Genomic DNA, 12,393 nt, shown 5'->3' on the forward strand with positions numbered 1-12,393 from the left:
CTCGCTAGCGGCCAGGGGTCGTAAAGCGCTTTAGACGTTCATAGTAAATAATGAACGACACATATCAGCGTCTGAAATCTTCGACTTTGTTGCGTAGGACTTACGTATCTATCCTTATCGATGGATACAACTTTATAGAAGCTCACGGGTACGAAGCACAATAAATCAATAACCTAACACGACAACGATATTACATAAACGTGTTCAATCAAAATACAGCTTAAACAATATGGCGTCTTACCGTATAGTATTGCAGTATTGTTTAATCATCAGTGTTCAACAAATCATAACGATTATTTTGTACGTCCGTAACATCTTGATATCTGACATTTTCCTAAATGCAGCGAGAGAAGAAAATATGTGATTTTTAACTTCCAATATGTTCCTGAATCTTAGCCATTCTTCCTGTTTTCCTGTCATCTGTAGAGATGATGTCCGTGGTCACAAAGAAAATTTGCAAATGCCATATAGTACTGAAGTCCGAAAATTTTCATAGAACTTGGATGATGCCAGATGCATGGCGATTCCACGATTTGGTGCCAGGCGTATGATATTTACCTTTTTGTGCTTATCAGTCAGCCATCACACTAAAGAACATAATTTTCTATTTAGTTCACTTTATGTTTGTAATTCTGTAAAAGTCTGAAACCAATTGTAGTTCCTTGGATTTTCTTAAATCATTTATTCTTAAAATAAAATTGTTAAGTATTAGAGGAGATCCTCCTGTGTACCCGGAAACGAGGACAAAATATATCATCGCTAAAAATACCTGAATAATGCAGTTGTGTTCCGTATTCGTTATTTCTTTCCTGTATATAAATATCGTGGATATAAATAACATATAATTCTTGTCAACTTTCCTACGCTTCGCCGCCAAGTATCATATTCTTCTCAGTACCATGTGGCTTGAAACTCGTCATCATGGAGTGTTGTTGTTATGGTGTCTCTTTTCTTTGGGTTTGTTTCACAATTTCTCATCTGATATGATGGCAAAATACTTTTACATTCCCGACAGAACACGAGTGAACTCGAAACCCGCCGACAGATGTCGTTCTCTGTTTACAATCAATGAAGTTTTTAAGGGTGAAAGTTTACGTGATGCAGAGTTTGTGCATGACATTTCTAAGAATGAGAGCGGTTTCTATGCACAAACTAGAGTAACACCCTACGCTGGCGCCGCGACCTACGGCGAGGAGGAGCTCGCCTCCGCCGCCAAGGAGGTGCAACAGCTGGTGCACAGGAGGGCGTCCTCGTCAGGACATGACACGGACGACTATCGCGTCCTTGGTTCCCTTCTGGCCAGACTCGTGTCCTTCGATCGCCACGAAGGAGAGGAGGAAGCCCCGAGCGAGGCGAAGGAGCCGAGGCCTCACATCCGAGGAGGGAGCAGAATCGCCGCTGGCGGAGGCGTCCTGCCCTTCGTGCCGTGCGTCATCGCGCCCTACGACCAGCCGGCCTCCTTCGCCGCCTGCGTCAGGAGGAGGCTGACCAAGAGGAGGTCCTTCTGGATGAGTTTTCTTGGCGACTCAAAGGTCAGAAAAGTATTCAGGGGATTACTCAACCGTACCGACGAGGCACTCAACTATCAAATTAGATTTGAGGCAAGTCTTTCATCCGTCAATTTGCGACATTAACTAAAAACGAAATATGGAAAAGTAATTCAAATTAGATGGTTGAATTGTTGGGAACCACTCATATATCCTTTTCAATATCAAATTGCAGACTGAACTCTTTATCTTATCCGCAGTTTTAATTCCTTGCACATTGTCCCTTCTGATAAGATAAACGAAAATGGCTCTCTTTTGCAGCCAACTTTCGACAACAGAACGCTGAATTTTGGAGAAACGCTGGAATACTTTGACAAGTTTCGTCACCGGGATATGATTGTCACTTCTCAGGCCGCTCCAGGTTTGCTTATTACTATGAGGTGAGAGTACATTAATGCGAATCTACTCACTTTCACCCAATAGTATTTACATTTGCACACATTCGGACACACACATACACAAATACAAGGAAAAAAATAAACAAACTCGCACGCGACTTTTGTTATTGTTTTTTTTTTTTTTTTTTTTTTTTTTTTTTAATCCTAAATTTTGATATATTACACGCCCATTTGTCTCGCTTTTTTCCCCCGACAGCTTCCGGACTTTCTCAGGAATCCCGCGCCCTTCCGCCATCGAAGCCACGGAGGAGGTGTCACAACTCCGCCGGTGGGCCCTCGGAGAAGAACAAGCGCCGCAGATGTTGGTCCTCGGTGAGATTCTCTTGGCTCTTTCCCTCTCATGGGGTCTCTCACTCTCTCTGGTTCCCTCCTTCCCATTGGCTCTCTTTGGATCTCTCCTTCTCATTGGTTCTCTCTGTCTCTCTCCTTATTGGCTCACTCTGACTCTCTCCTCATTGGCTCTCTCCTTCTCATTGGCTCTCTTTGGATCTCTCCTTCTCATTGGTTCTCTCTGTCTCTCTCCTTCTTATTGGCACACTCTGACTCTCTCCTCATTGGCTCTCTCCTTCTCATTGGCTCTCTCTGACTCTCTCCCTCTCTCTAGCTCTTTCCCTTTCTATGGCTCTCTCCCTTTCTCTATCTCTTTCCCTTTCTATGGCTCTCTCCCTTCCCTGTTTCTTTCCCTCTATTTGTCTCCCTCTTCTTCCTCTCACTCTCTCTTTCTATCTATCTATCCATCTCAATCACCTCGTTTAGTCTAAGTTCTGTCGTCTCTCCTCTCTCTCTGTCCACACATACACCCACACACACTTATATGTGTGTGTGTATGTGTGTGAGTTTGTGTGTCTGCTATATATATATGTATATATAATATATATAATATATATATATGCATATATATTATATATATTATATATATATATTTCTACCTCTCCCTCTCCCCTGTCTCCCTCTCTCTCTCTCTCGTTCTTTCTCTATCTATCTATCTTTACATAACTGTATGTGTGTTCTTTATTCCATTATGTAGACACACCAGTTTCGCCAAATTACAAAGCATTCCTCGGTCATAACCATTACAAACACATAACCACACTTTCGCTATACTGAACTAATCCTTCGTGACCGACAGGATATACTTCGTGGACACTTCAACTGCATGAAGCGATGGAGAGTCAGCTGGCGGTTCAAGAGCTCTTGTTCGAGATGCACCATGCGGTTATTCCCTACCTGCAGAGGGTAAGTTTTTGTGTGTTTACTATTTTTGATGGACAGATACAGATAGATAAAGGCGTATATGTAGAGGTACATATACATTGTATATTCATAGGGGTACAAACAGATTAAGACAAATTCATACTGGCACACACACACACTCTCTCTTTCTCTTTCTGTGAGGGGTGCTCATAAAAGGTTTTTGAAGCCAAAGTCTGGTTGTTCTTGATTCTTTTATTTATAGATAACGGTAGGCTAGCTGACCGTGAGGGAGTGAGTGACGGAGTGGGAGTAGGTGAGAGTGATGGTAAAGGGGTTGCTTTGAGTGTGCCTGTGATGATTCTACAGGCTTCATTTACCACAGGATCTAATTTATGTGCGTGACAAGAGCGAGCCCACACAGGAGCACAGTACTCTGCAGCTGAGTAAACCAGGGCCAGTAATGTCTGTTTAAGGGTGTCTGGGTCTGTCCCCCATTTCGTGGTTGTTAGTTTTCTGAGTAAATTGTTTCGTGCTGAGATTTTAAATTTTAGTTTGTCTATATGGGCCTTAAAGCTGAGAGTCCGGTCCATATACAGGGTTGGGCACACTTTCTATATGGGCGTTGCCCTATGTGATATTTAGTTTTCTTTTAGCCTTGTGATTGTCAAGATGGAAAGTTGATACCTGGGTCTTTGTTGGGTTTGCAGTTAGGGTCCACCTGGTATAGTACTCAGAGTAACTATTTAGGGCATTGGTCAGTGTGTTTTCAATGGTATTGAAGTCTTTAGCCTGCGTTGCCAAACAAAGATCGTCAGCATAGATGAATCTGTTGACATCCGGGGGTTGAGGCTGGTCATTGGTATATATATTGAAAAGTAGTGGGGCCAGGACCGAACCTTGTGGAAGCCCATTTCGCTGGGGCCTCCAACGGCTTTTCCTCCCATCCATTTCAACAAAGAAACTGCGGTTGCTAAGTAGGGACTGGATGAGTTTTGTTATTGTTTTGTTTTTTAACATTTGTGTCACTTTCAGAATGAGGGCTCGGTGGTTTACTGTATCATACGCTGTAGTTAGGTCTACAAACACAGCTCCTGTTATGAGTTTACGCTCATACCCATCTTCAATGTACTGGGTTAGGTTCAACACCTGGCTGCAACAAGAACGGCCGGGTCTGAACCCTGCTTGGTCATGTGTGAGAAGTGCTTCAGCCTGTGGGGATATTCTAGCTAGGACAAGTCGTTCTAGGAGTTTGTACAGATGGCATAACAGTATTATGGGTCTGCAGCTTTTAGCTGAGCTTGGGTCTTTGTTAGGCTTCAGTAGAGCAACTACTTTGGCCTTTTTACATATGCATGGAATTCTAGCATTTGCTACACATGTATTGGAAAGTGAAAGCAGCCAGTGTTTTGTTTTTTGACCAAAGTGTTTTATTTGCTCACTGGTTATGTCGTCTAGGCATGCTGCTTTTCCATTCTTCATATGCTTCAAGGCAGCTTCGAGCTCATCTCTTGTGAAAGGAACAAAATCCTGTGTGCTGGTTTGTAGGATTTTACTGGTCTCTGTCCTGGTCTTTTTGGCAGACAGTCTATGTTCCCCACATAATTTCCCATTTTGCAAGATCTGGTTAGCTACTTGATCAGGTGAGACAGCAGTAACTCTGATGTTCTGTTTGCTAGCTGAGTTGAGCATCTTGATTGTTTTCCAGGCATTCTTGCTGTTATGCTTCAAATTTGTATTTTCAATGACATTCTGCCATTTTTATCGTTTGCTGGTTTCAAAGTGTTGTAAAACCTCCTCTTCCAAAGATGTAGTGTGTTCCCCAAATGGGTCGAGGTCGAAAGAGTCGAGGTAGTGTTCGTATAGATATTTTGACTCTGGTGTTAGGCCAGGAATGTGTTCCCTTCTGCATCCTCTGGAGACTTTCCAGACGGTTTTCTGGAATCCCTCACATGCTAAGGGTGTTGGGGAGATCGAGTCAATTATGTCCTCAAGGTCGGTGGTAAACTGTGTCCAGTTGGCTTTTTGGAAATTAAATCTGCGCTTGAACACTACCTTATTTGGCTGTATGACTGGTCTGATGTCTATGGATACAGGGTTATGTTGCGATTTTGGGATAGGGTCCATTATAGTCCTTTCAAAGTGGTTACTATGATCCAAAGTCACAAAGGCCAGGTCGGGATTGTACCCTCTATGCCGGCGTGCACTTCTGAAGGTTGGTTTGTCCTTTGTGCTGTACAGGAGCGTCAGTTTCAAATTGATTGCCATTCTTCTACTTGTTCTCCATCCGCATTTGTAGTGTCGTAGCCCCAGGTTATGCTACGGCTATTAAAGTCACCTATGACGATTGCTGGCTTGTTTCCTAGGTGAAAGCCTTGGGGCCAGGCAAAGCTGACGGCAGGGGGTTTATACACAGAGTAGATATCAAGTTGGTTTGTAGATCTTTTTAGGAGTTCTATGTTGCCAAAGGAAATGTCCTTGGATTCTTTGACAATATTCTTATCTTTGACTAGTATTGCACTCCCGTAGGTTGTGCTGGGTCTGTGGATTACAAGGTGCATCCCTGGTATCGATGGGCCTATCTGGTCCCTGTGGGTTTCCTGCAGGCAGATTACATCTGCTTGTAGGTCAGCCAACAGGGTGCTTTTAGCTTGTGAAAAGCTGACTAGCTTAAACTTTGGCAGATTCTCTTTGGTATTGTGGTTATTATTTGGTATCAGCTTTACTTTCCGGGCCGAGGGTCTATCCTTTTACCACCCGATTATTGGCGTCACTAAGCGTAGTGTAGAGATTAGTTTCCCTAGGGAAAGCAGGGGTCGCCACGTGTAGGCTCTCTACATGACCCCCTCTTCTCTCACCGACAGCTGTCCGAGCGCGCCAGAGTGTTGGTTCTCCCGCAGAGTCGCGTCAGACCTCACGGAGAAGCCATCCTGATGAAACGAACGGACATCAGCAACGCCAACTTCGACTGGAGCGAGAAAATGTTCTTGCACTTGTTGCAACGGCATAGCAACAAGGTTAACACCGTGGAGAAATTCGGCAACGAAAGACCTAGAGCGAAGTTCGAAGCTTTGCGGGACGACCACGACAGAACGAGAGAGTCTCACGGGTCGTTCCGGGACCACCTGATCCCCGGAACGAGCGATTCGGGGCCGTGGTGGTGGGACTCGAGCCTCCCGATCAACCTGGCGGAGATCGACGAGTGCAACGAGCTCCACCGTCGAGACCTGGCAGGTGACCTGGCCTACACAGGTCCTCCGCTGCAATGCCAAGATATCCACCACGCCGGAGAGGGGGCGACCGCAGACCTCGTTACGATGCTTTTCAACCTAATGTGCAACTCAGTCCTAAAAATGGAAGAGGATCTGTGCTGCGCGTGAAAGCTCGTTTCCTTATGATGGTTACAGGAAACTCGCGACAGAAGAAGCATTTTTTATATATAATTGCAACGCGGATGCTTTGAAAAATATAGTATATATTTCTTTTTCTTAGATTTTCTGATTTTCTAAACAACTATCCGGAAGCCACACTTTGTAGAGCCCAATGAAATAAAAGATACTTATTTTTCTATTTCTATGGTTTTCTCTTTTATAACACCTATCTTTCATCATCGCTTGGGAAGTAAAGAAGTTACGGTAATCTTTTGTAATAATCTAGCCAACAGGTATTTCGAATCTCCTAAAAAGGACTTTTTTTTTGTTAACTTGTATTCTAGAAAATGAAAGGGGAATCTTTGAAATAGACGTAATATCTAATATAATTTGTATTTAATCTATTTAATTTTTCAATTTGTGCCATAAAAAAAATCCATTATCTTGTTTAGGGACGATTTAGGACTGAATAAAACTTCATATATATATTAATGTTTTATTGACGATGTAAATTTTTTTTTATGAATGGGGTATAAATGTTACATACAATTAATATATAGATATTAATATATTCACACTCACGTTTATGAATAAACACACATACACACGCATATATTTATATATATATATATATATATATATATATATATATTCATATATGTATATATATATATTCATATATGTATATATATATATTCATATATGTATATATATACATATATATGTATGTATATATTTATATACATATATATACATACATATGTATGTATGTATATATTTGTATGTATACATATAAACACACAAACATATATATATATATATATATATATAGATATAAACATATATATATATATATATATTTATATATATTCATATATATATATATATATATATATATATACATATATGTGTGTATGTGTGCGTGCTTATGTGCACGCCTCTCTCTCTATATATATACATACATATATATTTAACTATATAAATGTACATATATGTATATATACATATACATACATACATATATATACATACACATTTATATATAGATATATATGTATATACATATACATATATATGTATATATACATATATGTATGTATATATATGTATGTATGTACATATATTTATGTATACATATTCATGATTGTATATATATTCATATTGTGTATATATACATATAGACACATATATACATATACCTTTATATATTTATATACCTATAAACATATTCATATTTATATATATATATATATATATATATATATATATATATATATATATACATACACATATGTATATGCACACATACATACATATATATATATATATATATATATATATATATATATATATATATATATATATATATATATGAATACACACACGCCTTACATTCAATCCTGTAATTAAACATCTTCGTTCCATTTCCTGCAAGAACAAGTTTCTGAGCTTGGAGTCTCCCATGAAGTAGATCCAGAAGGACCTCCTCTTGGCCAGCCTCCTCCTGACGCAGGCGGCGAAGGAGGCCGGCTGGTCGTAGGGCGCGATGACGCACGGCACGAAGGGCAGGACGCCTCCGCCAGCGGCGATTCTGCTCCCTCCTCGGATGTGAGGCCTCGGCTCCTTCGCCTCGCTCGGGGCTTCCTCCTCTCCTTCGTGGCGATCGAAGGACACGAGTCTGGCCAGAAGGGAACCAAGGACGCGATAGTCGTCCGTGTCGGGTCCTGACGAGGACGCCCTCCTGTGCACCAGCTGTTGCACCTCCTTGGCGGCGGAGGCGAGCTCCTCCTCGCCGTAGGTCGCGGCGCCAGCGTAGGGTGTTACTCTGAGGTCTACTTGGAAGCCGTTGGAAGAGTGTGCTCCTCGCTAGCGGTCAGGGGTCGTAAAGCGTTTTTGCCATTCTTATATGTATATATATATAAACACACACGCACACGCACACACATATATGTATATATACACATTATATATGTATATCTATATATACATATATATCTATATATACATACATACATATATCTATCTCTCTCTATATATATGTATATCTATATATATGTTTATGTATGTATCTATGTATGTATATATATATATATATATATATATATATATATATATATATATATATATAATGCAACAATTCACCTTAGGAAACAATTAATTGTGATGACGAAAATAAACAACTGTACATACCAAAGATACCGTCATAAAGGGCCTGTCATCCTATTCACGTTGCACTATCTTTTACAATGCCCACACGTCTGTGATGTGGCTTGATTTTGGAAGGAAGTCAAGAAAGAGCAAAGGAGAGGCCCCGAGATTATTTTTCTTTGCTCGCAGTTCCAACTAACGTCGAGAGTTATCTCTGCCGTACAGACACACGTCATGGATCGGTTGTACTGATTATGTCTTTATGTCTGTCCTGCAGCCGACAGTTTCGTCATTGCCTTGGCTCGGGGAATTTATAAGGATCTTATCCTTACACGTATCCAGGATGCTTTGGTGCCTCACCGGTTCACTGGGAATGCCACAGTACGTCAGCCTGATTGGCCTACCTGTCAAAAAAAAAAAAAAAAAAAAAAAAATCACCATGCACACCGGAGTGAAAAATATGACGGCTTAACGTGTACGTGCGTATGTCGGTTGGTAGTGACCGTGGCAAGACGGGGGTGAGAAAGTGTCAGGAGGAACCACCATGAGCACAGCTGACTATTGTTCTGATGAATGAATTAAGGCAAACATGGTGTTATTAACAAGATTAATTACTGTGCTCAAGTACCATAGATTAATTGATTTTAGTAGCTCAGACCAGGTTTTATTGTTTTTCTTAATGACTCATGATTATACTTCGTTAAAAAGATACACACATCTATGCACATAATCAAACACACACAAACAAACACACACACACACACATATATATATATATAGAATGTACAATAAAAATACGATTCCAAGCTGTTCTTTATTTGCAGCAAAAGTCTCCCTCTACCTCCAGGAAAGAGTTACACAAAAGATTGAGGAGCATCGTGACCAGGTCATTGTTCGTGCCAGTCCCCATGTGGTGCTGATCCACACACTGCAGCGGAGGACCTGTGTAGGCCAGGTCACCTGCCAGGTCTCGACGGTGGAGCTCGTTGCACTCGTCGATCTCCGCCAGGTTGATCGGGAGGCTCGAGTCCCACCACCACGGCTCCGAATCGCTCGTTCCGGGGATCAGGTGGTCCCGGAACGACCCGTGAGACTCTCTCGTTCTGTCGTGGTCGTCCCGCAAAGCTTCGAACTTCGCTCTAGGTCTTTCGTTGCCGAATTTCTCCGCGGTGTTAACCTTGTTGCTATGCCGTTGCAACAAGTGCAAGAACATTTTCTCGCTCCAGTCGAAGTTGGCGTTGCTGAAGTCCGCCCGTTTCAACAGGATGGTTTCTCCGTGAGGTCTGACGCGACTCTGCGGGAGAACCAACACTCTGGCGCGCTCGGACAGCTGTCGGCGAGAGAAGAGATATACAAGGCCCGGCAGGTCAGATATAAGGTCGACCTGAGGTCAGTCAGTCCCACACTCACTCGCACTCCGAAACTCGGACACTCATTTCGTCACTCACTCCCTCACGGACTCCAGCCTCTCCGGCGGGGAGCAGTCAGCTAGCCTACCGCTCCCCCGCCTCTGCCGTGAGACACGTCAGCCTAACAAGAGACGTCCGACAAGCCATCGCTACCCAAGGAAATATCACTACATTACTCGTGCCGTTATCCATCAATAAAGGAATCAAGAACACCAGAATTTGACTCAACACAATCTATGAGCGCCCCTTACAGAGAGAAAGAGAAAGAGAGAAAGAAAGAAAGAGAGAGAGAGTGTCTTAATATATCTGTATCCCTCAAATAGACAATTTATATGTACCTCTACATATACGCCTTTATCTATCTGTATCTATCCATGAAAAATAGTAAACACAAAAAACTTACCTTCAGCAGGTAGGGAACAATTGCACGGTGCATCTCGAACAAGCGCTCTTGAACCGCCAGCTGATTCTCCATAACCCTATGCTGTTGAATTGTCCACGAAGTATATCCTGTCGGTCACGAAGGATTAGCTCAGTATAGCCAAAGTGTTGAATGGAAATCTGTAGTTACGTGTTTGTAATGGTTATGAATGAGGGATGCTTTGTAATTTGGTGGAACTGATGTGTCTACATACTGGAACACACATATACAGTTATGTAAAGATGGATAGATAGAGAAAGAGCGAAAGAAAGAGAGAGAGGGAGATAGGGAGGGTGAGGGAGAGGGAGAGAGAGAAATAGAGAGAGGTATATATATACATATATATATACATACATATACATACACACACACACATGGATGTATATACATATACACACACACACACGCACACACACACACACACACACACACACACACACACACACACACACACACATATATATATATATATATATATATATATATATATATATATATATATATATATATACATGAGTGAAAGAGACGATAGAGCTGAAACCAAACGAGGTGATAGAGATGAATAGATAGATAGATGGATATACAGATGGATAGATAGACAAATAGAAAGAGAGAGTGAGAGGAAGAAGGGAAAACAGAGAGAGGGCAATAAACAGAAGAGAGGGAACGAGAGAGCTATAGAAATCGAAAGAGCTAGAGAAAGTGAGGAAGCCAGAGAGAGCCATAGAAAGGGAAAGAGCTAGAGAGAGGGAGAGAGCCAGGGAGAGCCAATGAGAAGGAGAGAGTCAGAGTGAGCCAATGAGGAGAGAGCCAGAGAGAGCCAATGGGAAGGAGGGAACCAGAGAGAGTGAGAGACCCCATGAGAGGGAAAGAGCCAAGAGAATCTCACCGAGGACCAACATCTGCGGCGCTTGTTCTTCTCCGAGGGCCCACCGGCGGAGTTGTGACACCTCCTCCGTGGCTTCGATGGCGGAAGGGCGCGGGATTCCTGAGAAAGTCCGAAAGCTGTCGGGGGGAAAAAGCGAGACAAATGGGCGTGTAATGATCGGCCAAAATGTAGGAAAAAAGGAAATAATAACAAAAGATGCACGCGTGTTTTTCTTTGTTTGTATGTGTATGTGCGTGTATGTGTGTCGGAATGTGTGCTAATGTAAATACTATTGGGTGAAAGTGAGTTTGGATTCGCATTAATGTACTCCTACCTCATAGTGATAAGCAAGCCTGGAGCGACCTGAGAAGTGACAATCATATCCCGGTGACGAAGCTTGGAAAAGTGTTCCAGTGTTTCTCCAAAATTCAGCGTTCTGTTGTCGAAAGTTGGCTGCAAAAGAGAGCCATTTTCGTTTATTTTATCAGAAGGGACAATGTGCAAGGAATTAAAACTGTGGATAAGATAAAGAGTTCAGTCTGCAATTTGATACTGAAAAGGATATATGAGTGGTTCCCAACAATTCAACCATTTTATTTGAATTACTTTTCCATATTTCGTTTTTAGCTAATGTCGCAAATTGACGGATGGAAGACTTGCCTCAAATCTAATTTGATAGTTGAGTGCCTCGTCGGTACGGTTGAGTAATCCCCTGAATACTTTTCTGACCTTTGAGTCGCCAAGAAAACTCATCCAGAAGGACCTCCTCTTGGCCAGCCTCCTCCTGACGCAGGCGGCGAAGGAGGCCGGCTGGTCGTAGGGCGCGATGACGCACGGCACGAAGGGCAGGACGCCTCCGCCAGCGGCGATTCTGCTCCCTCCTCGGATGTGAGGCCTCGGCTCCTTCGCCTCGCTCGGGGCTCCCTCCTCTCCTTCGTGGCGATCGAAGGACACGAGTCTGGCCAGAAGGGAACCAAGGACGCGATAGTCGTCCGTGTCAGGTCCTGACGAGGACGCCCTCCTGTGCACCAGCTGTTGCA

The 12,393-nt window shown here is 42.5% G+C and overlaps 2 protein-coding genes across 3 annotated transcripts in view; one reads left to right on the plus strand and one right to left on the minus strand.

Moving 5' to 3' along the window:
* Window positions 1–879: 879 nt before the first annotated feature.
* On the plus strand, window positions 880–6,706 carry LOC147472316 (uncharacterized). 2 transcript variants are annotated; one of them, XM_086549950.1, is made up of 5 exons: window positions 880–1,601; window positions 1,809–1,927; window positions 2,142–2,257; window positions 3,075–3,181; window positions 6,001–6,706. In XM_086549950.1, the coding sequence occupies exons 1-5, from the start codon at window positions 900–902 to the stop codon at window positions 6,514–6,516; spliced, it is 1,560 nt and encodes a 519-aa protein (XP_086406076.1). In that variant the 5' UTR covers window positions 880–899; the 3' UTR covers window positions 6,517–6,706. The 2 variants fall into 2 exon arrangements, with proteins under 2 accessions (XP_086406076.1, XP_086406081.1); XM_086549955.1 differs by having other exon boundaries at window positions 880–1,532.
* A 2,763-nt stretch (window positions 6,707–9,469) lies between these two features.
* LOC122257183 (uncharacterized) overlaps window positions 9,470–12,393 on the minus strand; it is a 3,622-nt gene continuing 698 nt past the window's right edge. The window contains exons 1-5 of the mRNA XM_086549958.1: window positions 12,014–12,393; window positions 11,688–11,806; window positions 11,375–11,490; window positions 10,468–10,574; window positions 9,470–9,985 (exon numbers count right to left, since the gene is read on the minus strand). The exon at window positions 12,014–12,393 is cut by the window's right edge and continues 698 nt beyond it. Of these exons, the coding sequence (XP_086406084.1) occupies window positions 9,470–9,985; window positions 10,468–10,574; window positions 11,375–11,490; window positions 11,688–11,806; window positions 12,014–12,393 (1,238 nt within the window). The remainder of the gene's footprint in view (window positions 9,986–10,467; window positions 10,575–11,374; window positions 11,491–11,687; window positions 11,807–12,013) is intronic.

The sequence above is a fragment of the Penaeus japonicus genome, unplaced genomic scaffold (assembly GCF_977035675.1).
Source record: "Penaeus japonicus unplaced genomic scaffold, GWHDUDI00000001_assembly GWHDUDI00000002, whole genome shotgun sequence".
NCBI classification, from domain to species: domain Eukaryota; kingdom Metazoa; phylum Arthropoda; class Malacostraca; order Decapoda; family Penaeidae; genus Penaeus; species Penaeus japonicus.

Coding starts and splice junctions, on each gene's coding strand:
- LOC147472316 (XM_086549950.1), top strand. CDS start 900: ATGTGGCTTGAAACTCGTCATCATGGAGTGTTGTTGTTATGGTGTCTC. Junction 2,258..3,074: donor GCCGCAGATGTTGGTCCTCG/GTGAGATTCTCT, acceptor CGTGACCGACAG/GATATACTTCGTGGACACTT. Junction 3,182..6,000: donor TTATTCCCTACCTGCAGAGG/GTAAGTTTTTGT, acceptor TCTCACCGACAG/CTGTCCGAGCGCGCCAGAGT.